The sequence below is a fragment of the Musa acuminata genome, chromosome BXJ3-8 (assembly GCF_036884655.1).
Source record: "Musa acuminata AAA Group cultivar baxijiao chromosome BXJ3-8, Cavendish_Baxijiao_AAA, whole genome shotgun sequence".
In the NCBI taxonomy this organism is placed as follows: domain Eukaryota; kingdom Viridiplantae; phylum Streptophyta; class Magnoliopsida; order Zingiberales; family Musaceae; genus Musa; species Musa acuminata.
Window position 1 is genome coordinate 50,662,957 of NC_088356.1, and position 27,991 is coordinate 50,690,947.

The 27,991-nt window shown below is 35.2% G+C and overlaps 1 protein-coding gene across 2 annotated transcripts; it reads right to left on the reverse strand.

Annotated features, from left to right (window-relative positions):
* Positions 1-452: 452 nt before the first annotated feature.
* LOC103974908 (uncharacterized) lies at positions 453-27,256 on the reverse strand. 2 transcript variants are annotated; one of them, XM_065164266.1, is made up of 27 exons: positions 26,916-27,256; positions 25,720-25,879; positions 21,547-21,639; positions 21,021-21,123; positions 20,714-20,876; positions 18,964-19,138; positions 17,797-17,925; positions 17,091-17,702; positions 16,368-16,991; positions 14,481-14,549; positions 12,658-12,771; positions 12,296-12,541; positions 10,039-10,086; positions 9,791-9,931; positions 7,562-7,726; positions 7,411-7,473; positions 7,217-7,327; positions 7,035-7,118; positions 6,837-6,884; positions 6,299-6,373; positions 4,673-4,768; positions 4,491-4,571; positions 4,328-4,399; positions 2,995-3,039; positions 1,995-2,078; positions 1,805-1,908; positions 453-1,158 (listed from the first exon to the last, which is right to left on the reverse strand). In XM_065164266.1, exons 1-27 carry the CDS (start codon positions 27,041-27,043, stop codon positions 1,038-1,040), a joined length of 3,954 nt encoding a protein of 1,317 aa, XP_065020338.1. In that variant the 5' UTR covers positions 27,044-27,256; the 3' UTR covers positions 453-1,037. The 2 variants fall into 2 exon arrangements, with proteins under 2 accessions (XP_065020338.1, XP_065020337.1); XM_065164265.1 differs by having other exon boundaries at positions 20,714-20,879; positions 26,916-27,182.
* Positions 27,257-27,991: the final 735 nt, after the last annotated feature.

Sequence of the window (27,991 nt, forward strand, 5' to 3'; positions counted from 1 at the left end):
ATTAGAAGAGAGATACAAGTTACATATTTGAAGGGTGTCAATGTTGATGTGGATTAATCTGAATATCTTCCTGATTGCAAAACATTGAATCTAATTTAACGAATCAAGCAGAATTAAATAGAAAAAATTGCAGGAAAAACCATCATATTTATGGGGTTTTCTGGATCAGTCCTCTAAAACGAGAACTAACTTATCCCACAGCCATTAATGCTGGGTTTAAATGGAGCCACTGTGTGGTAAGAAAATATGGCTCTTGTCCAAATGACTCCCAAATGTTCACAGCATGTTCTACATGAGATCTTGCAACAGAAACCAAGAAAAAAAACATCAAGAAAATGCTCCCACAACACCGACCTTTACATCCAAAAACTCGAAACTCGGGAGCCCTGCATGACCATGTATAAGGAAATGGTGGAAGAAGAAGAACCTCAATCTCACCTAGATAATCTCACTGAAAAACATACCTAGATCTAAATCTCACTAACTATCGATTCATAATTTACAACGCAACCAACAAAACGGATTGCACATAAAAGATTACATAAATGTTTTAACAATCTGATGACCGAAAGAAACCGGTCCAATTTAAAAGATGCCTGAAAAGCTTGAGGCTCCAAGGACACCCACATTTAAATCTGGTGCCCAAGTAGCAGCTTAAGTTTTCTCTGATTGGTAACTTAAACCTGACAAGCTAATTACTTAGAAGACAAAATGGAACTCAATGATGATAACTATTTTTCTTGACCGATAACATACACAGCTAAGTTACATTTTCAGCTTGGGCTCGTTTTAGGACATGATCTATCCACCGATAAATGGGACAAATATTGTACCAGCCAGTGGCCTGGGTCCTGTATGTAATTCCTTGTCTCATATTCTGATGAATTTGAATGTGCCATGGTTGTTTGTTCTTGAGCTGGCACCTTGTTCAGTAGCATGCCACTGTCAGTTCCCATAATTTGCTACCACAGGGCCCCTCACAAGAGCCAGGAAGTTGCTCTCTTTGGAATGGGTCGATCATGAAGAAGCTCTACTGATCATGTAAGTGCCGTACCATGAATTGAAGAACCCGTATCCGAAGTTTGCAATGTTGCGGGGACAGATGATTTTGGAGTTTGCTGTTCTTCATCAAGAAGGCCTAACACCTTAAGGGTTTGCCTGAACATGACAATGGAAACTAACATCAGCGTGAACCGAACATAGAAAAGATCAAAGAAAAACCAGTTACCATCATATAGCAATATAAGAATTAAAACAAAATATTGTTCAAATTATATGCTGAAGGTCCCATAGTACGTAAGATGCCAGAAGTCCGTTTCGGGTGGTCCTGTTAACAGGTCCTGTCAACGCAAAGCCATAATATCCAAGCAAATTCATCATGAAACAAGCTATTGCTTGTTCCATCATTTTTATCCACAAAGCCTAAAAAAAAAAGGAATAAGGAGCAAGAAACAAACCAATTATGCAGGCACACACACACAAAAACCGACCAAGTCAAAGCAGACAAATAAAAACAAAAATGGTCAAACTGGCTAGCTAAACTTCAAATAAAAATAGGTCTAGTAAAGTAAAATGGATTTAGGGGTTCAAAGTTTCCTTGCATTGCTTTGCTACACCACCACTTCTCATCATATGGGAGCCCGATTCTTGTGTTTTCAGTTTCCATATACGATCTTTGAACACATCAAGCTATAATCATTCTCTCACACTGACATATTTCTGGCATGTCTTAAAAGTATCATGCACCTTGCATAATCTAAACTTCTGATAAAACAAATCAACCAAACAACATCATAACAAGTACCGTGGCAATGAGGTCCTCATGCTTGATTGATTGGCATAGGAAGCAAGAGGAATGCGTAAGTTAGGATGCCTATTTAGAGCACTTTCAAGATGAGGCGGTGGCAACTGTAAGCAGTAAGCTGGCATCAGTATAACATTAAGCTAGGAGCACAGAAAAAAAAGGAACAATTTGGAAGAGAATCAATTTACACCTGTAGTAGGACATGAAAAGAATGAGGTTGCGTTTGTGAAGCACATTTCAGAAATCCCACCCACAACTTCGGCATCTTCCATATCTGCATGAAAGAAAAAAAATATATGCTAAAATGAAATTGGAATGGTATAAGTCTGTTTTGACCAAAGAAATGTTTTGACATCAACATAGCAAAAAGCCAAGCAAAATAATTTTCATATATACCACAAAGTTGAAGCCAACAAAGGCAGTATTTATAAGATAAGTTGATATTTAATAAAATCTGAAATGAAATCTTGACAGTGAATGGGGTAAGCAATACAGATAAAGAAGCAAAAAAATGACATATAAAGGATAAAGAAGCCAAAAATGTACTATAAGACACAAAACTTATTAAAGGGGACTGGTCATGAACATTCAGAGCGAGAACTATAGCAAAAACATGACATATAAAGGATAAAGAAGCCAAAAATGTACTATAAGACACGAAATTGATTAAAGGGGACTGGTCATGAACATTCAGAGCAAGAACTATAGCAAAAGCATTTACGACATCCATAGAAGGTAATGTAATAAAAGAATGAGAGATGCAACATGATAGAGCTTTTAACCTCACAATATAAGAGAGAATGTCTTCCAATTTACAACATAAACAGCTAAACACTACATTTTATGTTCTAAAAATGAACGTCTCCAAAATATCTCTATCTTATCTGTTACAACACCCTTGCTGAGTTGCGACACTAAGATTACCAGATGATATAATACGTATTCCTCAATGCAAGAACAAGCAGAAGTCAGTAAACAAATTTTGTAAGTAAATGGAACGAAAGTCCAAGAAACATGCACTGGTATTGGCTAAATTACAAGGTAAATCTTAGTATAGCTTGAGTGGGTAAAAATTTTTTGGCAAAAAACTCATTCATCATACACTAAAACAAGTAATAACTTCTCCAAACAATGATTGGAGAAATGTAAGAACAAATGACCAAAAAATACAAAATCTGCGACTCTAATACCTGCTTTGTCACAAGTTTTGAGAGTATACCCATCACAAAATCAACCTGCAGCAAGATAAACAAGTTTTAAGAAAGTTCCAATCAGTGCTGACTTAATGTACTTCACATCTCCTATAACAGAAATTTTCATCCGAACATTGATTGTCAGAATTGAATTAGTACAAACTAACTTAAAAAGCTTAAGTGCACAATCTCTCTGACCTAGAAATACCTAAAATTTTCAACTAATTCATATATAATAACAGAACAAGTTGCTTATTTATGACATAGTTATGTCATCTCAATCACAACATCAACTTGTTCAACAATAGTTACAGCATAAATAATCTGGAACAAGCAGCAAGTCATTTTCTAAAAAATGTTCAAAGAAAGTTAGGAAAAAACAGTGAAAAAGAGAGTACTTTGTGCATCATCATATGCATCTGCATCCCAAAAGACCACGATATTGCGATCCAAGTCTATCAAACATGGATCTGGGTTTAAACCAAAATATTTTACCTAAAACAATTCCATAGTCGATTAAGGATGTTGATTGCACACTTGTCATTTTCTATATGGATAACTTGCTGGTCAAAAGTTAAGTATCAAAACCCACACCAAGTTAACCTAAATAATTCAATTTCAGAGAATCCATTATTGTCAACATCAGAAGTAAATATGTATATAAACTATTCATTTATATAATCAGTGTCAAAATAGTACATATAGTTTACTCCAAGCACTGGTACTTGAAATTCCTGTGTAGTCCTTGTAACATTAAAGAATCAAAACAAGTAGTCAAAGATGAAAACCAAGTCACATTTAGGTACGAAAACAAAAGAGAGCATAGAAAACAGTCGGACTAAGGCAAATAAAGAAGTGCTCAAGTATTAATGTAACACATGAAATCGCATAAATTTTGTGATCTGGGAAAGTCTAACAAGTTTGTATAGTGGAAGCTCTTGATTTCTTAAGTTTACACATAAACAAAAGAACTACTCTAGTAAAACATATAACTCCACCCACAAATGACACTGAAGGAACAGCCAAATCTGCTGAAAGTGAAATTAATATTAAACTTCAACGTGACATCTGCCAGAATTATATTTTGTCCTTATTGCAAGAAAAAAAAAAGTACTCCAGTACATGTATGTCTTTTATAAGTCACTTCTGATGCTGCTCATAGGGGTTAAGGGGCATAATAGACTTCTGCCAAAAATTAAATCAGCATCATAAAAGTTAAACGAAAGAATAAAATTCACCTCAGAAAATAAAATTCACCTCATAAAAGTAAATATAATATAAGATCAAGCAGGCTTATAGAGTAAAAAAAAACTGATGAATTAACAGGTACCAGAGATGGGAAAGCATCAATTGCTTGAATAACAGTTCGCATGAAAAGAAGAGGAAGTGGCACTTGTTCAACCTGAAAGTCAGGATATTCAATTAATACACATCCAATATGAAAATAATAATAATAATGATAGCAACAACAACACATGCTTATCCTTGCCTACCAGATGGCTCAATGACTTTGCTAGAACATGCTGTGTAAAAACTATGCGTTGCTCAAAACAAGCTGTGCAAGCATCTGTTATCTGAGAAAATAAATATTCATTTAGTTCAAGATTAATTTCCTCTCAGTGGCCAACTGTTAGAACTGAGAATATCTTTATTATCAAAAGCGACCACAACTTGCCTTCTTGAGTGCAACACCATCTTTCTGAGGATCGATATCATGAATTGCAATCAACACTTCAGCAGGAGTTAATGCTGGACCAGTATGAGCCGATCCCTGAGTAACGACATTAATAAAAACAGTATTTACATATCATGTACCATAGCTGCAGTTTTATCTTAATGAGTTCAATTACTTTCTTAATGAGTCCAGTATGAGCCAATCCCTGAGTAAAGACATTAAAAATATGGTGCAAAAACTACATAACTAAAACAATGTCATCAGCTATTAACAGAATGAAGCTTGAGATGAAATTTTCCATACAATTAATCCCCAAAAAATATATTTTTCAAAACTTTCAGCCAATAACATAAATAGGAAGAGGAACTAATGCACAAAAATAAAAGAGGATCATATTGAAAATACAGTTTCTTATATGTATAGCATAGACATTATCCTGTGAAACAGCAAAAGCAGTACAAATATTGTCATTCAAAGACCTCCCTCAAACAAGTTCTAATCAACATAGGCAACTAAACTTTCACTAAGATCAAGCTGAAAATATATTAAAGGATTAAGATAACATCTTGTGTTATCAGCAAGCTCAAATCCTATTGAAGGTTTAAGACAACATACAACTGAATGTAGCAGATCTAATGGATTTTGGATGATGTAGCATTTTCACTGGCAACAGCTGACTCCCACTCAGTTTAATTTATTCTTGATATTTTAGGATAGCTTTCATCTCTTGCTCAGGTTAGGATTTCACCAATTCCTACAACTGGAAGTTTGAACGGAAATTTGTGGCAACTTCTGTGAAACAATTAGGTGCTTGTAAAAGAGAGCAGTTGTTGCTTTATTAATTTAGTCTTCCTTCTAGAGTTTCACTGATCCTGGTCTTGGAGAACATAAGTGGAAAGAATTCTTTTCCTTTTTCTTTCATCTATTTGGTGCAGAAGATGACTGATGTCTTTGGAGTATAATTTCTCCCACAAGAATGAAATGGTTATTCATTCATCCTTCTCTTTCTTTGGCATCAAAATCGTTTTACCTTATTCACTTCTACTCTTTTTTCTCTTCTTGCACATTGCTTAGGTTGGAAGAGCAGAATGAATACTTCCTAACTCCTAATGCAAACAAGTTCACCAGAAAGGGTTTTTTTTTTTCCGTAGCACGCCTTTCACACCATTTGATACACCAGAGCTGTGGCATCTACAAGGGCCTTCCTAACTGTCATTTGAAGTATATGCAATTGCATATACTTTGCATCTAAACCTCGTCATTTCTCCTTGCCTTTCTTTTCCCTCATCAAATTTCACTGTTGTAACACTGCTATTCTAATGATTACAAACAATTTGCCACCACCAGTGAATGCTGAAGCATGTTGAGAAAATTGACCTAAACAAAAAGAAAATTCAACATATTCCATTTAATTTATCTTTAACATTTGTTTTCAACACTAAATGAAATTTGTGATATTGACATAGAGGATAACCAATGAAAATAATATTACACCAAAAATTTACCAGAGCAGCAAATGCTACTACTGGCTTAAAATAAAGATAAAAATATAGAGTTCATATTGCAGGTGTTAGCCAAAAGAATGAAAGGCAATCTCTAATTACAATATAAAGTAATGTTCTGTACCTGCAAAATGCGAGCTAATGCTGCTTGAAACTTCTCTAATGGAAGATTAACCAGACGTGGAAAAATAGGCATAACCTAATAACACAAAATATGCGAATGTTCAACCAATTAATAACAACACAAGTGAAAATTGATCATGAAATGAGGTTCTCAAATGATACTGATCGATACCAATAGTCAAAGAAATCCCAACAATAAAAAGATAACACCAGATAAAAGATAAAAAATCAAAATGCACTTCCATCTCATCCTAAAAAAAATTATAACCTTTACGCATGAATAAGTTCAAGTCAACCACCAGAGAAAAACTAGCATAAATTAATTAGAACTGTCATATATAATTATTGAAATGATGGCAATTAAATATAGAATCATTGAGTTCTTTAATAATCCAAAACCCAAATTCCAGAAATAACCAGCATAAGTGACCTTTCATAACTAACAGTCAGTAAACTCTGTATCAAAATGTCAAGAACATGGAAGTGATATGCTTTTTTCAATGATGAAATTCTTTTATTCATAAGTGATGTAACAAAACCTCGTCCTTTGAAAAAGAAGAGAGCATTGGAATGAGAATAGCAGCATCCTGAAGCAGAAAAAAGAATACCATCAGAGGAATAATATATAGCAACTAAAAGAATAACCAGAGTTACAGTCACTATTCTAATACAAAAATTTGAAAATGATATGAATGAAATAAGCTAAATGCAAGAGTAGTACTCAGAGAAGTGACAACCTTTAGCTTAGTCTCATATAGATGTTTGACCACAACAATTAAGTCAGATGAAGGTGTTGATTCTTCAGTCAGAGTCTCCAAGACCTTAGTTTAACAGTACCAAACCATAGCCATGAGAAGTTACAGCAAATTTGTTAGCAAATGAACATAGACACAAAAATGCGTTGGAAACATACACATACCAGAACTACAAGACCTTTACTTCCTTCAGGTGGATCAGAGATCAAGTCCAATAGCTCAGAATAAGGCGAATTAAGATTCTTCACAAGGTTAGAGATGTGTTGATGGACAGACTGCACACAATATTACAGTTGTTACTAGTCTAAACTTACATCACTGTAAATACAACAAACTTAGGTGAAGATTGGCACAAGACCTGCTTGACAGCCTTTGGAGCTCTCCCATATATATTAAATACTAATTGGAGAAGACTTGGTTTCTGCCAAAAAAGAAGAAGACCAAAGTCAACTCTCACTGTTAATCTCTACGTTGATGAGCACAGAAAGATAAGAATCCATGATATAAACCTTCGAGCAAAGAGCAAAGAACAATGATGTCTGTCGTTGTGCTTCAGAAAGAGATATTGTTGGAACTTTCAAAACAGAAGCTTGGTTATCCTTATCAGCATCACTCTCAGAAGCAGCAGGCTCTAAAATCTGGGAGCCACTAACAAATGCATCCTGACTAGCCATCTGATATATAAGTTGGAAATTGAAAAATATTATACCAAACAGATACAAAAGGTACTCTGTTGACAATAAAAGGTGACTCATATAAACAATATAAGATGTAGAACCTTATAAGAAGCCAATACACGCAAGTAATAGACCATAAGAAACAACAGTTGATTAGAGATAATATAATTATGTGATATTATGCAATATAAACAACCGAAAACAGGTCATAACAAATGTCCTGCACGAAGGTGGTTATATAATTTAGTAACAATTGTGATACAGAGAAGAAGCAGCGAAGCAACCAAGATAACTAACTTAACTAGAACAATGACAGAAAATATGAAACCCTGATAGGATTAGTCATTCAAAAGGAAAAAACATAGAGATGCAAATCAAGATATTTAGAAGAAATGTCAGAAATGGATCTCTATTATTGATTAATAACAAAGTACAAACACGTTTTAGACATACTTATAAAATACGACATGCTTGAAAGAAGAGCTATGAATTTTACAATGTCAAAATCTTGAAAAAGCAAGTTATGGCATGAAAACAAACAGAAATCACACTTTAGTGCATCATATATAACAAGCAGACATCTGCATACCCATCATGTAGTTGATTAGAAATTTATTACAACACAAATTCAGTGAATAAAAAAACATTCAAGCATTGCCAATTGGTTCATAGAAAATGTCATTATTCACACAAAAAAGCCTGTGTATATAATGCAGATGGTCATTTTGGGCCTGAGGGCATGGTAATATCTTTCTGGCATGGGACAATTTTGCGTTATATTGGTAGGAACACGAGCATTCTGACCAGTACAAGCCAAAACCTAGCTACCATCGGTCTGCACCTCCTGCACGAGTCAGGGCTGTGAACTGACACAAATAGAAACTTAATTTTTGGCTTGGTGACTTGCTCTAACCACACAGGAGAACAGGTTACTTTCCTGTTCAGCAAAAAATAAATTACATGAAATTGTGTTTACATACTGCAGTCGACTATTTCTAATTGTGAACTTCATTAGCCAAAAAGACACTGTGGTGTTACGTAGTTCATCTAACATGACATCTGACCATCTAGGTGGCACGCCATTTACCTAATGTTTACAAATATATACTAGCAGTCTATCCATGCCATTCCAACCTTATCAGAATAATGATACCTAGCAATTTTTCCTAGCTTTCAGGCATCTATTTTGGCATATAATGGCTTAACTACGACACCATGATAATAAAACAATTTGCCATACTTTACCAACATCAAGCTTCCGCCAATACCAGTAAGAAAAGAAAAAGATACTTTGATCATCAAGTTATACCTATCCCATCTGGGAGGCGCACCATGCAGGAAAAGATTAGGGTTTGCTTGGCTGGCTGAAGCTGGTGTGTCCCTATTAAATATGTATGAAACTATGACCTGCCATGCACTGGTTTTATGCATTCCAAAATTTATAAGCCAGCACAACAACTGACATTCTAAAATTTATACTGCCCTGGTTTCATGCAGTATAATATATGCTGTGCTACATATGTAGTACATGCTGGATCTCAATGTATTAGACTGAGTAAAATGACTGCCAACTGAACTCTTACAATAATGATCATTATTTATATGTACCAGTATTATATCATTCTTTAGGCTGATCAATACTGATGAGCTTGCTGGTATAAGTTAATCACAATGCTAAGGGTATGTCATTATTCCCCAAAGAGAGTATAAGACACCATACAGGTACACTAGCAAACACCAGTATACTGCACAGTATAGTCAATACAGTTAATAGTGCACTATGAACATTTCTAATTTATGGATAAGCATCCACATGGAAACACAAACCAGTGCCTTTGACACAGAGAAATAGATCAGGGAAGAATGTGATTAATAAAATATCATGACCAAAGAGAAAATAACAATAAAAAAGAATGTTAATCTTCCGCATCAAAGAAGTGTGATACTGAAGTGCAAAGAAACAATGCTTATGACATACTAAATTAATCTACTAGAGAAATTCGAAATATGAAAAGTATAATTTAATGAGATATATATATCATATAGGCTGTATCAAATTACTTCTGTTTGTTGTTCATTGGAGTATACAAGACTGGTATCCGCTTCTGAACTTTGCTGGTCAACAACCGACAATAGCATGCGCACTGCAAACTGCTCAATTATATCTGAAGCAAAGTTGAGAGGATAAAGTTTGTTCGCAACCTAGTATGTCACAGTAAAGCAAGATTAGAATTGAAGAAAATAACAAAACAAGGATAATAACATAGGAATATTGTCAGTGTCAAGTAATGAATTCAAAGTATGCTTACCAGTCGAATAGCTTTAGCTCTAACTTCTTCTTGAGAATGAAGAGCGCACTGCAGGCCAAACATAAACTCATAAGCCAAAACACTAGATATCCGTAAGTACTGAGAACTAAATATGATGAAATAGTTTAAGGTTTTCAACTTTGAAACTGCTTAATTCCATGATTGGACAAGTTGTGAATGGTTAAAGATCAATTTAGACCATATAAGTATGCATGGTTGATATTGCAACCATATGGTATGACTAAGATCTATGCATCGATAAAATACATATTTTGCCCTAATTCAGTTTAGTTATAGTAAAGGACATACAATCAATGGATAATCATTTTGTAACCTTGTGCACTGATCAATAACCACATTGTCACAAATCACAACCCCTTTGGTTTGGGCTCAAACCCCTTATTTCCTCTAACACTTAGTAGGTTTACGATTGAAACTGACAAAAAGATTGAGTCAGACTCATATATACCAATCCATAGCCTTTGAATGCCTAATTTTTTACCAAAACCTGAGAGATTTTGACTGCCACACAATGCCTTAGATGAGTTCATTTTGCGTCTAGAGATAAATTTACATTAGAAGCCATGAACATTGAAATTACTAATGGTTGAACCATGGTTTGCGGTTTCAAATACCATGCAGGTTCCTGGCCAAACCAGCACAGGTCTAGTACGTGCAGGGTGTACCAACAATGGTACATCAGCACAACGCCAATACTTTTAGGATTTCAGCCATCCAAAACCCTTTAAAAAGAGGGGGAGGGAAGAGCCGTGCTAATTTGGCTGAACAGCCATCTTTTGCAGTTCAGAAGAGACCCAACGGGTCTCTTTAAATTGGGTCATCTTGAGGTGCGTTTACTGCAATGTTTAGGCCCAGTTTAAGCCCTGGTTATCTGCTGGACTACTTGGTATAGGGCGTCCTGCGTACTTAGAATTCATCAGACCTGTACATACGGATCCATTGAAACATCAAACCCTGGGTTGAACCAACCTTTAGTTCCATTATCATATTTGAGTCTTTGGCAAGAGGGGTTTGCACCTCCATCCTTCCTCTTGAGAGGATTTAGACTTGAAAGCATCCCACCACTATTGAGAGCCAGAACTCCCATTTCCATTCTTTGTGCTTCCAATACCAACATAGACAAGGACTTGTAACAAGATATACAGGCATGTCCTAATGTCCTACTTTTCCTTTTTTTCCCCCTTATTTCTTTGTTTTTCTTCCTATCTAGCTACTAAATTAAAATAACACGTGGAAATATTTCTTTCTATTCATCTTCCTTTTTGCCCTTCCTCTTTCTTTACCTTTTTTTTTTTATTTTTCATGTCCAATAGTATGACCTTGTCACCGTGCAGCCAATGCCATTCTATACCAATGAACCAAAAAAAGTCCATCTGACAACTTGCAACAAACACTTACTCGAAAGAAAAAGCTTGGCGAAGATGAATTTTTATATGGTAAGACATACATGTCCAAACTAGAACTTGAGAGAGGATAGCTGAGAGGCACAAACCATCCAAGATAATAGCAGGATTTCACAAGTTTTATGATGTCAGCATTAACAACAGAGGAAAGAGATAAAGACTAGATTGCAAACTTTTCCTCAAGGGGAAGATACAATAGTGCTCAATTAATGTAAGTTATTCCAAGATAAAGTTGTTTTCCAGACAAGATAGATCAACAATTACAAATACAAGAATGTGTAGGGAAAAAAAGAGTAAAGAGGAACTGAATCACGGAATTCAAAAGGTGCAACCACATTACAATCCAAAACTAGAATTAAATGTAAAAAAACAAGAATACAGAAAGAAGATGACATATATTAGTTGACCCCAAAATTTTCAAATGTTCTAAGTTCTAACGCAAAGGTAAGGATATGTCAGAAAACATTGTAGCTGTGAAGTCATTAAAATTGGTTTCTTGACAAAGATGAGAGCAGCTTGGTCCAACTGTCATGCCCTTCATTTCTTGCCAACTATGAATTGTGACTTTACAAGTTCTTACTCTCAGACAATACTGATAACCATTCTGGGGGGCGGAGCCAGCATCATGACATATGAGACCAGAATACTCTTATGTTAAAAAGAACAAGTGCAAAATTTGCCAACAAAAGAAAGTTACACATAATCAATACAAACTACATAACTCAGAAGAGAAGCAACTTGATATTTCAATTTTCAACTATAGTTAGCAGGTAATAGTTGAGCAATTCATAGACATTCTGATACATTTAGTTACTGTGGTAAGAAATATAAACCTTCAAAGCAATATCCAAACAAGTTTGTCGATAAGGAGGACGTCCCAAAATCAAGCTCCATACAGCAACAAGACCTTGAGTGACACGATCACCTTCACGATTTTCTCCTAAATTGTGCTCATAACCATTTGAATGACACAAATCTTCCAACAATTTCAATGAAGAGTCAGGTAGAAATGGAGCTTCGCTAAGCAGTTTACTAAATGATTTATCTGTAGCGGGCAAGGAATCCAGCAATGTCCTTACCTGCCAATGCAACAGCAAATAAAAAATTTTAAAGCAAGAGAAAATATTTTAAGAGACCAAGAGACTAAAAGAAATAAAAGTTCGCAATACATATTAAATTTCAAAAGAATGCTTACAACTCCCAGAAGAAACTTCTCATAACTACTAGCAGCTGAGGAAGAACAATCATCTAATTCAGAAATCATAATTGCATGCAGGTGATAGAGAACATGCATTGCAAGCTCGTGCCCCTGCAAAGGTACAAAAAATACTGAATATGTGAACGCAATCATATCTTAAAATGAAATATACAAATTTTACATCAATTTTAAACAAAAAAATTGATAATTTAAATCACATAAAAGGAATAGTTAGGGAAATACACATGCATAGCTGAAATCCTGCATATAAGCAGTTTTCATTTTTCCAAGTGATGACCAAGGAACAGACCTGGCAAGCAATAGCCTGGAAGTCCAAGCTAAGCTTATGTACACCTCCACATTAACACGTATATGCATATATATAATAACAACACATTCTTACAGAAAAGAAATTTGTTATATCAATATACATCAGACATTCAGAGGCATAGCAGCACAAATCCTATGCTTCTTGAGCTAAGATTATGGTGATATAACCATCCTTCTGTTACTTTATATCTTGAGTGCTTCCAGAAATCATTCCTCCACTAATAGAGAATATCAAGCATTTATAATAGAATACCAAGTTATTTGTATAACATGCATGAAATAGACATAATTTCAAAGAATGCAAACACTACAATCAGAGCACTTGAAAAGGGTCTTCCAAACAGCAGAAGCTACAGCACCGATAGCTATCTGTAATGTCCAAACTATTTGAGTCGGTTAAAACGGCCTTCTGATAGGCAAGAATCATAGTTTGTAGGATTAAATCATGAACCAGGAGTTCACAATTGCATTATTATTCATCCATGAAAAGTTCATGAGAATTAAGAATGAAAATTTACGTTACATAAGATCGGATGATCATATATTGCACAGTTCTTCAAGAAAGCCAGCAGTGATTCTACAACACTGTTTACAAACATGAATTTGTTGGAACATAGATCAGCAAGTAAATGATAATTGTATCAATTAATGTGACTCCACAATAGACAGACAAATACTTACACATATCTTACTACATATACCATAATTCATACCTCCCAAGTTCAAATGCAACTTTAGGTACTGGACCTATATCGGTATATGGCTAGACAGATACAAGTTCAGTCCATGCAGGTGTGCAAACACATGATGCACTGGCATGTACCAAGGGGAGTATGGAGGAGGACAAGGAGAAGGAGAAGAACAAGAGGAGGACAAAATGTAGCAGACATTAGATGAGGGGCGCTGGTTGGGTGACGGAGAGTGGAGAGGGAGATTTACAAGCCCTAAAGGAGCATCAGTGCCTATTAGGGCCTTTAAAAAAGAAAGGAACAATGTCTTGCCACTTAATGAAATAGGCTGACAAGACTGCCTGAAATGGGACAGTCAGCATCCTGGTTCAAACCCGAATCAATAAGTATACAGATTGGTCAGTGTCAAATTGAATTCCATACTTCTTCCTGTCTAGCATTGTCATTTAATTTAAGCGATGGACATATAAATCAAAAATTGGAAGTAGTGACCAAAAACAAATTCTGCTGTGGAAGTAAAAGTACCTGATCATGATGGTAACCCAATATATGTTGTTGTAAAAACTTAAGAATGTCACCATCAATCCCAGTTTGTAAAAAGGGAACATAAAAGAAGCAAAGAACAAAAGGGAAGAAGGAGGAGGAAAACAGAGGAAGAAGAAAGAAGCAAGGATGAGGAAAAGGAGAAGAAAAAGAAAAAGAGGAGGACAAGATCCACAGGAGATGAGGCTGGCAACAGGCATGCAAACAGTCAGGTGAAGTAATGATTAAATACAAATTGTGGCGTGGAAGTAAAAGTACCTTATGATGATGGTAACCCAATATGATATGCTGTTGTAAAAACTTAACAACATCACCATCAGCCCCAGTCTGCAAAGAGGAAACATAAAAAGATGCAAAGAACATTAGAAATTTGCATTAATCATAAACAGTACCCAAATTAATGTGGCAAAGCAAGTGACAAACTTCCATATGGTTTTTAGACTATCATTTCCACCTAAAAGAACCAAAAGCAGTGCGATAAAAAAGTGAAACCATCAATGTGATTAAAAGTAGGGTTCATCGTGTCGACCTGTACCGAGCAATATGGGCGGTACCTACCGATCCGACAGGGGACCCCATATCACTCGATACGGGTCAAAATCTGACCTATACCAGTCAATAACGATCAGATTTCTACCGATACTGATCAATAGCTAGGATTTGTTGAATTCAAATGGTCCATTGACCATTTGAACCAAATCTAAGGGTTTTTAAAACCTTTCTAGCCTCTCATTCTCTTTCCTTTCAGTCTCTCTAACTCATCTACTCTCACAATCACTTTCTCACTCATATTTCTCTCATTCTCTTATTTGCACTCTTGAACTCCACAAAACTGTGATTTGTGGATTAAATCAAGCTTGGAAAGCTAATTAGAGAAAATTAACACCTAAGTTAAAGGAAGAACTCTTTAATCAAATGTATGTAGATAATTTCTCAATCGCATTAAGTAATCCAGTTGGTCCGAATATATGGCAGCGACGTGCACAACAATCTCGACCAACAATGGCGACGACGCCGAGGAGTCAATCGTCTCAACTACACAGTTTGAGGATGGTGCATGGACAAAGAAGTAATATTTTACGCATGCCACCTAAGAATCATATCATAGAGCTCGATGTGATAGTTGGTCATTCTTCTCTAAGTAGTCGTACGATGATTGATGTTATGATATGGAGTAACTGATTAATGGCGAAAGTAGAAGTTTTGATATTCTTCATGCTCCGCACCAATATATGCCACAATTGTACTCATCTCAGAAGTTGCCTCAGGCACATGTGGTTCATGACGATCAGACTACGACTATCACCACATTGAAGCACTAATGGCATACGATGTATCAGTATACTATGTCGTGGGATCAATTTCTGAATTATGTCCAACAAACATATCAAATTGATATATAGATACACAGGATCAAGGACCTCGATCTACTGCCTGTGAGTCCCGTCATTCTTTTTGGTGGTAGAATCAGGTATATCCATCGATCAATTACTTAATTCATTTATATCTTAAAGTTTAAGTTGTTTAATAAATAATCTAACAATTTGAATCATTTCTTTGTAGATAATTCAATATCAACAGAAGGACGATCTAAAATATACTACAGTGCTACTCCTCAAAGCCCGAAAAGGATATATGCCGCTATTCTTTCCTAATTTAGATTATTTTTGCTAAAATTATACTAGATTTATATTTAATTCCAACTTAAAAACTTTAATCTATTTTTTTTATTTTTAGGAATTTTTGGAGCTATTTTTGACTATTTTTTTGTGTGATCAGTACATCCTACCGTACCAAAACATGATACGTCGGTACATAGCAGTACATACCATAACACCGGCCGGTCAATACACCGATATGCACTAGTAAGGTGAACCTTGATTAAAAGTATTATATATGAAGCATTCATTTTTTTGACAGAACAATAACATCTTGCCATCAGAGTGTCTATCCATTACAACAAGTGGTAACATAGAAACAAGAAATACATTTTCAGATTGCACACTCTAGATATGAAATAAAAAGAATATCTAACGATTAAACATACTTTTGTACACCACAAACAATTAAAACTACAATTTCATAGATACACACACCGATATGTGTAGAAGTCTATATAAATGGCCCAACATGGATAATTATTACCTGTGCAACCAAACGTGCTAGCAAAGGAAGGCATGCTTGACCACATCCTGTAACTTGGAGATGCTTGTAATCTTCAACAATCCGTGTAACTGCTAACCTGTGCAGTTCACTTTTCTGCTCATCCATTAATTCAACAAGAGGTGGATGTGTGGTCAAATCATGACTATTATCCTCAGGGGTCAATGATTTAACATCAGGTGAAGAAAACTCATCACATTCTGAAAGGTTATGAACAACACCTTCATTGGCAGTAGCGTCTGATGGTGTAGATGCTGCCAGTTGTTCTTCAATAGATTCTACAGGAGAAATCTCCAAGTTGGGTGGTGTATCATCCAAAGATTGATCCACTATCATAACATTATCCTGAACTTCCGAAGTTTCTGTTGTTTGCAATTTCTCAATCATCTGATTCTGACCAACTGGCTCATCAGAGGGCTCTACATCAAGTTTAGAAGCCAACAACGAAGAAGAATGTTCAATTTTGATGGCTTCTGAAATAGCAACTGGTTTACTGGATAACTGAGATGGCACAGGCTGCATATCATGGCTATTTTCCAAGTTTAAGGACACAGAGTGTGAATTACCAAATGCCACTGATCGACGGGGATCAAGGCGGCGAGGATCCTATAGATAAAGTACATTAAATACTATCCAATTCTAAATCTTACAAAGGAAGGCAAAAGAAAAAGAATAAAAATGTCGAAAACAAAGATTAGTATATACCCTCCTGGGGTCCCGCTTGGACTCGGTAGAAAGACTAGAGAAAGAAGACACATCAGGTGTTACGCTGAATCCATTAGCACCAACTGAAGATGTTGCCAGCTCAGAAGGTAATGAAGAAGTCGGTGCAGAAAGATCTGTTGCAGTAGTTGATAACACCTGCGACGAAATGCTGGGCAAGGAAGTCTCTTCATTTGATGATCCATTATTATGCCGGACAGATGCTACCACTAAGTTCTTTGGAAGATGTTTCATAGTTTCTATAACTATATCAGCCATAAGATCAGCGTGAATATTTGATATAAGAAGCTCGAGCGATTCAGCACCTCTTTCTCCTTCAGCCAGCAGCGCACCAATCATGGCAATCATCTTTTCAGCAGGTGACAAGTCACTACCCACGAGAGATATGCTTGAGGAATAATTACCATTTCCATCATCATCATTATCATCTGCTAAGTCATATGCCATTTGAGTAGAATGTGCTGTCTCAAAAGGCATATCAAACCGTATCCTCTTGGCAGGCAACTCCTCAGAAAGAACATCACTAGGTGGCAATACAGTCTTATTCCTAGTAACATCTCCAGATACAGACTCTTGAATGGATAGTGGATCACCCTGATGACACACATAAAAAATTTGAATACAACTTTCTGAGTTTCATTAGAGTTGTGCTGTAGATAATTAAAGAAGAAGAAACTATATTCAATACCTTACTGACTCGAACATCATGGGATACACGGTCCATAGTTCTCGACATTCTCTCCACTTGTCGAAGAACTTGATCAATCGATTCACCTGGGCTTATTGCTCGCAATGCCCTTATTATCTTTTCTCTTGACTAAAATAAATAAAATGAACATATTAAAGAAAACGATCAAATTATGACAACAAAAAGTTAAACTAGAAATCCAGGACAGCTTAAGAGTCCATAAAGGGGCAGATGTACAGAATTTCTAAGAATTATCAATGTGACAATCAAGATTAGTAAGAGACACAACAACAGAAATGACAAATAACATCATCAAGCTTCTCAATGCACATGAGAAATCTACCCAAAAACACCTAAAGCAACTAAAAGATTTTTTTTCTTTTCCGTAGTGAAGCTACAAATGCAATACATCAGTTATTGATGTCATCAATAAAACATTTTTGACTAGGTAAGGTCACAAAAAGTCAAAAACACAAACAGAAAAACAATAAAACTACTATAGATAACAAGATTTTACAAATTAATTGATGCCAGGTTTAACATCTTCTCAATAGTTGTTCTACTTCTACCTATAAAAGCATAACTTTTCCACTTCAAGCTTCCTCTTCATTATGACAGAAACATAATCATGGGCTTATACTGAAAAAGCCCAATTCACTCCCAATCATCCAAGTCTTAATCTACTTGGTAATCTCAGAAAATATAGTATAATACTGTAATACTGTAGTGGTACTGGGCGGTCGGCGTACCGATATACCATCGGACTGGTATATACCGCTCGTACCAGGCAGTACCATTCGGTACTGCATACCATGCTTCCCAGTTCCCACATCACTCCATGAAAAAGAAGGAATATTTCATTAAGTTATGGGGTTATTGATCTCAAATATTGGTTTCATTTTAAAATGTATATCTCACTTGTAATGGTTCACATTTTAATAATTTTAGTGTCTAACAAATTATTTACATGACTCCACACAATTAATTCTCTAATATTTCATACGACTCCAACTTATAAACAACAGGAATGCAGAGAAGCCCATGACCATTAATAGTTTGTAGTTTGTACCTGCCATATGTGTGACAAACGCATAAAAAGGATGGTACAACTAACTACAAGGACACAAGCATTCATGAACAAATCAAGATGTAGAACAGAATTTTTACCTCAGTGAATGATGGATGATTACACCGTAGAAATCCTACAAATGCAGTTCTCAGACAATATCGGATGCTTGAAGCGTGACCACCGTTTTGAATTTCAAAATTAGGATCAAAGGCAAGCAGAGCAGAGAGAATAACTTTGTACCTAAGAGGCCTGTTCTTCGCAATGCTTGCAAGACTGGAAAGCAGAACAATAATGTTAAAGTAAAACTTAAGTGTACATGATCCAGTTAGCAAGCAAATATTTGCAAACCTTGATGCAAAGCCACCTAAAACAATCCGAACAGTCTAATCCAAATGTGCCAGTGAAAATTTGTTATAATAAGAGAAAAACTAAGACACGGAAAATACCTTTGAAAACCTAACAAGAAGATGGCAATTTTGGGTGAATTGAGCTTACAAATCAAGATTTTATCAACAACAGTAAAATGAGCTTGACTTCCAACAAAAACTGAAAGACAATCAAGTCCAACAAATAACCTAAATATTCCTAAAGACGAACTATGCTCATGAGCTTTAAACAATTAACTTCTTTGACCTAAATTTTCCTTGGCCAATAAATTGACATCCACTCCTCAGAAACATATAATTCAGCCATCTTCCATTAAAAAAAAAAGAAAATTTCCAATAGATTCAAGAAAATTATTTTACCGTGTATCACAAACTCAGAAATCTATGTCAACCATAGACTGTTTTGCCACATGTCAATTCACATGCCAAAGGAAAATTTTTAACAAATTGTCCGAGATTTTCAGGTTTACACCTGTGTCATGCATATGTATTTACGTGTGTATCAAACCAGCATGTGCCAGAAGGGTGACAGCGAGATTAAAAAAATTTAAATTTTAAACTTATAATATTACATTGACAGGAAATGACAAGCATTGGTCAGACTCAGGTGCACCCCATGCATTGAATCCAATTTCCACCAGTGTGGTATGTCATGAAAAACCCTTTCATCCTTGCTGGTTAGTAGAACAAAATCAACCAGTTGCTTCCTTAATAACATTTCATAAAGCATATAAAAGAACTTATTACAAATCTTACTCAAAACAAAGAGAAAATACTGCATCATCATATTCTTGACTTCACAAATATCATCACACAATTTCCAGCTCAAATAGCATCACTTCTATTTTACTCAAATGTTTGTATATGCAAATCTTACTCAAAACAAAGAGAAAAGACTGCATCATCATATTCTTGACTTCACAAATAGCATCACACAATTTCCAGGTCAAATAGCATCACTTCTATTTTACTCAAATGCAAAAATCATTAACGAAGAACATAATTCAATCCCATGGAATTTTCACTACCCATGAAATATTACTCTATAATATCTACTACAGAAAAATATAAATGCAGGTCATGAACACATTAATTAAAGCTTCCAAGCTTCCAGCATTTAGCTCAGTTTCAGTCTCATGTTATGTTCTATTATTTTACATCTGTCTCAAATATAGCATCATCTTGCTACTAGCTATTTTTGTAGTTCACCTGCGGACCAGGTACTCCCATCCAAACTCAGTTAATGTGCTTATGTGCATGCACACATTTATATCAGAATACATAAAAGAGGTTGACAAATGCACAAAACAGCAAATGGTTGATATGCATTGATACTCGAAAATACAAATGCCACAAACCAATTGCAAACTACTGTTTTTGCATGGGAAGAGAGACTTATTCTTGACATTAGAACTGGGTGATCATATGATAGTTCACATATAATAATGATATAAATCCCTACCTGTTAATGACAGCAATGACCAAAGAACCACGGAGATTATTAGCCAAGTGCAGAAGATCCAGAAGAAGGTCAAGTGTTCTGTCTGCTTCAATTTCCAGCATAGCTGGATTGAGAATTGAATTACCTCTGATCAAATGTAAGACATTAAATCTCCTTCCTTTTCCTGCTAATAACAATGCAACAGAATATTTAATTAGTTCCAAACAATAACATATTTGCACACGAGTTTTCCAGAAAGCATATCTTCACTAATTGTTACAAATGATAATAATCTATATGTGGGATCCTAAGAGAAAGAGACTGGTACCTTCAGTAAATAGTACTCCACCATCCTTCTCATCAGGCGAGAAATACAATATACAGGTTTCAATAAATTTTACAGCAAGCACCTTGATTCCAATTGATCCAGGCTACAACAAAAAAGAAGGGGAAAAAAACCAAGAAATATCAATCAACATAATTCACAAGATTGTAGTGTCACAAGTAGAAGAGAGAAGATATCGCAAGGACACATTTTACTATTACACAGTGGTGGGGGTTAGCTTGACAAGATAAATAGGAACTTTATGAGTATCAATCCCTAAAAGCTGTATTTTCTAGAGTATTAGCCAGTGTTATCAAATGCTACATGATATTCTTGATGTAGAGTAGAATGAATTAAGTTCAATAAAAGGCAGCTAGCTTTAAATGCCAGGATGTTAGTAAATAAGTAAACAACTACATCTAACTTTTACTAGTTAAGTTGTTAATTATGAGGGAAAAAATTGGTCAAACGTACAAGTCTGTTGATAGTTCATAAAAATCCTGCATGGGCTTCACAAAGCAAACCCTACCTCCATCAGAACCCCACAGACTGCCCCCTTGAACTGAACCATCCAAGACCACATTTCTTCAACCCAATGCTCAATTTTACTAGAACCATGGAGCTGCAATGTAGAAATGCAATGTTAATGTTAAAAAAGCCTTGGGAATAAACAAATTAATAAACTACATGAATTATCTCAAGTTGCAATAAAGCAGAAAAAAGGAGGTGAATGCTAGCAATGGCAGACCCCAGAAAATATCATAGGTAAATCAATAAGTCTTCAGAAATATAGGGAGATAAAATAACAGTTTCCATCATAAAAGATTTGAAATGATGTCAAATATTGTTCCTAAAGTTGATATGAAGGGCCTTCATTGAAATAAAAAGACATAGTTACTACAGGATGCACAAGAAAAAGGTGGCTACAACTATCATTAAAAGAATAAATGTATCCATCAGTACGAAATTTAAGGTGAATAGCATGATGTTGCATTAATAATAATGGGATCACAAGGTATCAGCAAGTACTGATACATATTTTTATCAATATATTCCGGCATGAACAAGCATCATTTCTATGCAATAGTACTCAACTTTCCTGATTTGATATTTTTGAACATACAACTATAGAGAGTCACATGAAAACCATGACAAAATAGAATTCTGAGAGTTTTCAATTCTTTTCCATAATATGCAAGGACTGAAAAAATATTTGTTGAGCTCAAGCTGGTCATAGGCCAGCAACATAAGTAGTCATATGTTGTTATTATGTGCTGGAGCAGCATGTGCCATACATTGTCAAGGCTTCCCCCAGGCCATATCAGATGCATGGAGATGCATATGTATACTACATAGTATGATATGCCCTCCAATTGACACGGTATAATTAGAGTACTTTTCCAATCATTTGATGTATCTTTTTCAATGATCAGTTTAGCCCAGCCCATTGAGATTTAACTTTTAAGGGCTTCAGTAGTCTCCAATCAAAAATTCAACAATTGCAACCAAAAAAGTCATGAAAAAGTGAAAAACTTCAGACATATACACAACACTCTAAAGAATACAAGTATGCTTCTAGAATAACAATATCCATCAGCTCACTGGCTTTAGACCAAAAACATGGAAAATGTGAATATCAATATCAAGAAGTTACAGTAGTTGGCATTCTTTTATGGAGTCGTCTAAAAATTATCTCCAAAACAAGTTTTTCTTCATATAAAGGTTTCAGAAATTAAAAAAATAGAAATACAAACTTTTGGTACAAGAGAGAATTATATTGATAAAATTTATTCTGACATGATAGTAAATTGTTCATAATACTCCATCAAAGAATTTGATTAAGTTCGAAATTTTGAAACTTTTAAGGACTAGGCATCGATAGAATAATTAGTCTTGTCCATTCCTTATATTTAACACCTTTTCTATCTCATATATGCCTAAAGAGATAAACATGTATTGTAATGAATCTATCCTATAAACAAAATCAACTCAAAAACACCAAAGACAAGACCTTTAAAGTGGAATTGAAACCTTAAAATGATTAATTCCAATAGAAACTATTTGATTCCAGTACACAACACAAAATTAACCTACAACTGGTCCAACATTGCTGGAACTTCTGAGATTGACAAATATTACAATTATTGACAAAATTTGAATGAAATAGGCTAAAAAGGTCAGTTTCTGCAGAAGCTTAAAACTTTGGTGCCAGTATTCCACTGTCATGTTTTGTGTCTCATATTATTCTTGTCGGGTATCCATGGCAACAACTACACCAACTGTTTCTGCTTGATTAGATCATTTCTAGCCATTGAGCTCTAACAGGAACAGTATATTAGTTTATTTGAGTGCCTTGTTACATAACCTATCATTCATTAATCTAACTTGTGTTGTTAATGAACTATTCCAGAATAATAAACAAAGATATCTGGTAAAAAAAGAAATATTATGGTTAATTATAAGTTATCCCCTACATTTGTGCATTCCCCGCCAGTTAATAGATTTTTTTTCACAAATTGAAACAACTTTTCATGTCAGAATTATCAGGTTTCTGCAAAATAAAAATTCCTTGGTAACCCTCATCTAGAACGAACAGGATAGCAAGAGCAAGTTGCTCCATAGATATTGGACAATGCTTTTCAACAATAAGGAGAAAAGTCATAGATGAAGTCAGAAAGGCTACCATCTTATGGTAACATTCTGTAAATTAGTAAGGGCTTCAAAAAGTATCGCCTTCAACGGAAAAATAAACATTCATGAAGCTGAATTCAAACAGTTGAACAGCTTATCATGGCTGTGAACTTAAAAAAGACAATTATTGATAACATTTTTATAAGATTGCCTTTTATTAGCATGAAAGGGGACGTTGATGTAGCCCTACCAAAGAGCTAGAACCATGCAGTTTGTGCTAAAGTTAGGAAAACTGATAATCTTTTGGAAATTCTAAAAGCCCGGCTTTTCATTTTTTTCTGCAATTTCTGGCACAGCATTCATAGTATTAGAAAATGAAACATAAATAAATAAAACTTCAAAGTATAAACACAAAAATAGCTGACCCCAAATAATTAAGACTTACGGCTTTGTTGTTGTTATTGTTGTTCTTGTTGTTGTTGTTGTATAAGCACAAAATAGAACAGCAATAGAACTAGTCAAGGAAAATCCCAGATTGGTTCTTTGGTTATTGTTTGGTTCTTCTAAAATAAAAATAACCTCAAAAACTTTTACAGAGAAATAATCTCAACTGTCAGAAAAGTGAGAAACTACATTCGTATATATAATTTAACTGTGCTATGTCTGTATGCCTGACTCAAGAAGAGAAGGGTTTAATTCGAATCAAATCTACATAAAGCCTTTGTAAAGTGCTAATCAGTACCATACCACTTTAAATCGTTCTTCGATCTTGCAAAATTGAGGCTTAGCTATAACAAAAATACTTATAACATTCAACGAACACAGAGAAGAGAAACCAAAGGAAGTACAAGTATAAGAAGTGTTTTCTACAACTTGCCTGAAACTATATCTCCGGGATTGAATAGTTCTAATTTTAGATATTTAGGAATGTAAAATCTTAACAGTTTGTGTTTCAGAGTTTCATCCAAATGCAAAACTTGATATCAAGGTCATGAGAGTCAAGTAACTGCAAGCCACTAATTTCTGAACTGCAGGTACATTCAACTTATCATCAAGTATGAGACAATGATGTAGTAATTAGGATCACTCTCCCTCCTGCTCACTGTTTATTTTTAACAAACTTCTGATGCATGCAAGTAACTGCAGTCATGGCGCTGACATGAAAAGACAATGGGAAATAGTGGCACTAAGTTGGAACAAGCACAATAACTAAAGCAATAACATTCTGACCATAAAGCTTCATAAAATAGTGAGATATACCAATGATTGGGTAACTTGATTTCCATTTCTGTAACTCGATGGACTAGCTGGATTTCTTGTTCCTTTTATTGTTGTCTTGTTATGTTTTATTAAAAGATTGCGATGAACAAAAGCATGAACAGGACCCAGCATGATAAGCTGAAGAGTCTGTTTGATTTTTGAAGGCATAAACAAGCGTTGGCCCTTCATTTAGCAGTGCAGCAACATATAGTCTGTTCACAGCCTAAAATGATTGGAAGATCAAAGAAAAATCAAATTGTATTATTAAGATTATCACATTGAAGTCACATGCATAGCATCATTCTGCAAGTAGTAGCTTTCTTGTAAATTGTTTAACTTGCATCGATGTTCTTTTCGTTTTTTATTTTCTGGGTGATGATCTGTGACTTTTCACCAATTAAAAGCATGAAATGGGAGAGAAAACCAAAATTTTATATGATTAACAAGATAAGTTTTGGTTTTATGGTAGCTCCTCAACTATTAGGACATAGGATGCATACAGAAAACTTTCTAACTAGAAATGTTTCGATAAATATGTTCAGCATAAGCCCTCTGATTTTTAAGTGCAAAATTGTCAGCATTCAACTTGATTACTATCCTTGCTCTTTAAAAACCAGAAAAGTTCCGAGACAAAATATCCTCATTTGATCATAACAAACACATTTTGGATGGATGAGGTAAATCAGAGAAGAACCATTGAACAACTACTAACAATCAATTTTATCGTGGCAACATCAAAGATAATTCAAATTTTACATGACCCATTTGATAAAATAATCTGGTAATAATATGATTGTTCTACAAATAGCACCTGGAGTGCAATTTCTTCTAAAACAGCACCAAATAAAGCTGTCCCATTAGCAATCGACTGCTTAACAACAAATGGATCTTGGTGTCTTAAAGCTGACAACAAGTTTGGCATCAACACAAGCAATTCTTCTGACACCTCAGAACCAAGATCCTTCAACAACCTGCCAAATGAAGCCAATCTTATAAGGCCTCATGACACAAAGAAAAATATAGCATAAGATTTCAGAGAGTAAATTGCTACTCATTAGAAACATCCAGGCAAATGGAAGGAAACAAGTTACATTAAAGTAGTTATTAGACAAATATTTTCTTGATGCACAGAGCATACACTGATTGGCAGGAATTTTGATGCCTTTACTTTACATGCCAAAGGAACCACGATGATTTTCTCCATTAGCGATGGTTTCAATACCAAAAAAAAAAACAACTATTTGGCCTCCTAGATATTATGAAAAAAAATCCTGTACATGGTACAACCTTGCAAAATTAATTCCAGGGTCTAAGCCAATATGAGAAACAAAGGAAATAATACTCTGACTTCATAAAATGCATGGCACGACGGCTTTGTTAAGTTAGATTAAGGTTTGAATATATCTGAGCATACGGCAGCCCATTGCAAAAGCTATTCCCATAACTTCAACCCTTGAAAAAATTGTTGCAAGGGGCAACCTTACCTCGACATCATGGATGACCCTTAAAAGTAACTGTATATCTTTTGACATTACTTTGGACATATATAAACACTTGCCAAAACTGAACACGTCTCAATCAAAATATAGACTATTATAACATAATAAGGCTTGTCAAAAGCCTTATGCGATATCCTGTTCAAGGACCAAGTAAAGAATCACAACTAAATCAAGTAAAAGTGACATCCGCTTACTGCCAAAGCCTAGAGGTGTCATCTCGAGTCACATAAGAAAAAGATTATATAAACCAATGATTAAATTTAATTGGAAGTTTTCAACGTTATATTAGGGCAAATTTAAATTGTCATGGGTTCAGCAGCTGAAAACGAAAACCAACATCAAAAACCTAATACATAAGAATCAAAATTTCCAACATGAAAAAGGGTTTCGAACCACAATTCTTGAAATTATTTCACCGATATAGTTCCAACCAGCGATAAACAATACCATTTATTACAGACCACAAGTTGAACAAGGACAGGAACAAGAAAGCTGCACACAATCTTACTCGAGAACTCGGAGAGAATCTCTGGAAACCCCAACGGCAGACTCGGGCGGGGCACTCATGGGCACCGCCACCTGCGCTGGAGCCCTGAAACCGTCTTCCGCCTCCGGCAACCCGTCCTCGGGGGCCATCGGGGACAAGCCAAACCCTAGAGCGAGCGGTTCTGGCGACGGCACCAAGGGGTGGTACGCTGCCGCTGCGGAGGCCGCCGTCTAGGGTTTAGCCCGCGTCAATCGAGGTTCAGGGGTTTCTTTTTCGCCGGAGAGGCGGAGGAGGAGATCACGTGTCGGGGGGCGTGCGGCGGGACGTAGTGAGGAAGAAGGGGGAGAAAGGAGAACGCGAACGACGGACGGAGGGCGACGAGTCTCTTTAAATAAAGAGAGCGGAAGGATTAGACTCGATATATAATATAATGTAATACCACACATACCGTACACATACGCTCGACGTATAGACGCTTAGTATTCACATACACGCAAATGGGGCTTTTACGTATATCCCTTCAAAGTTCATAAATAGGTCATTTTCTCTTCCCAATTTAAATATAGTATACAACCCTTCAAATGATTTAATGTTACATGTATATCCATTTATTAGCTCAAGTTAAATATTGTTAATTTTGCTATTAGTATGTTCTAAAATATGGTGAATTCTCGAAAACAAATCTCATTTTCTATATTTTTCAAGGGAAGTGTCTTAATTTTCAGAATTTTCTATCAGCACTCCCCTTTTTTATCTAAAATAATTTGTATATGTTATAATCATTTAAAGGTATATATATCTTGATATCCATATTCTAGAAATATAATATATGACACACTAATGTTATCATTTTTTAAAGTTGAAATATAAGCTTTTAAAAAAATTATTTAGGAAGTCTTTCCGAGTATTATTTAAAATATATATAAGCATTGATACTTATTTTAAGTATATTTTATAATGAAAATGTATGATGTTTCGACATAATAAATACGAATATACTAGCAGACTTGAGTACGAGGTTAAATCATATCAATAAACATTCAAATGATGATTGAAAAATAATAAGTTATTATGCATAGATAGAGTAATAGATAATT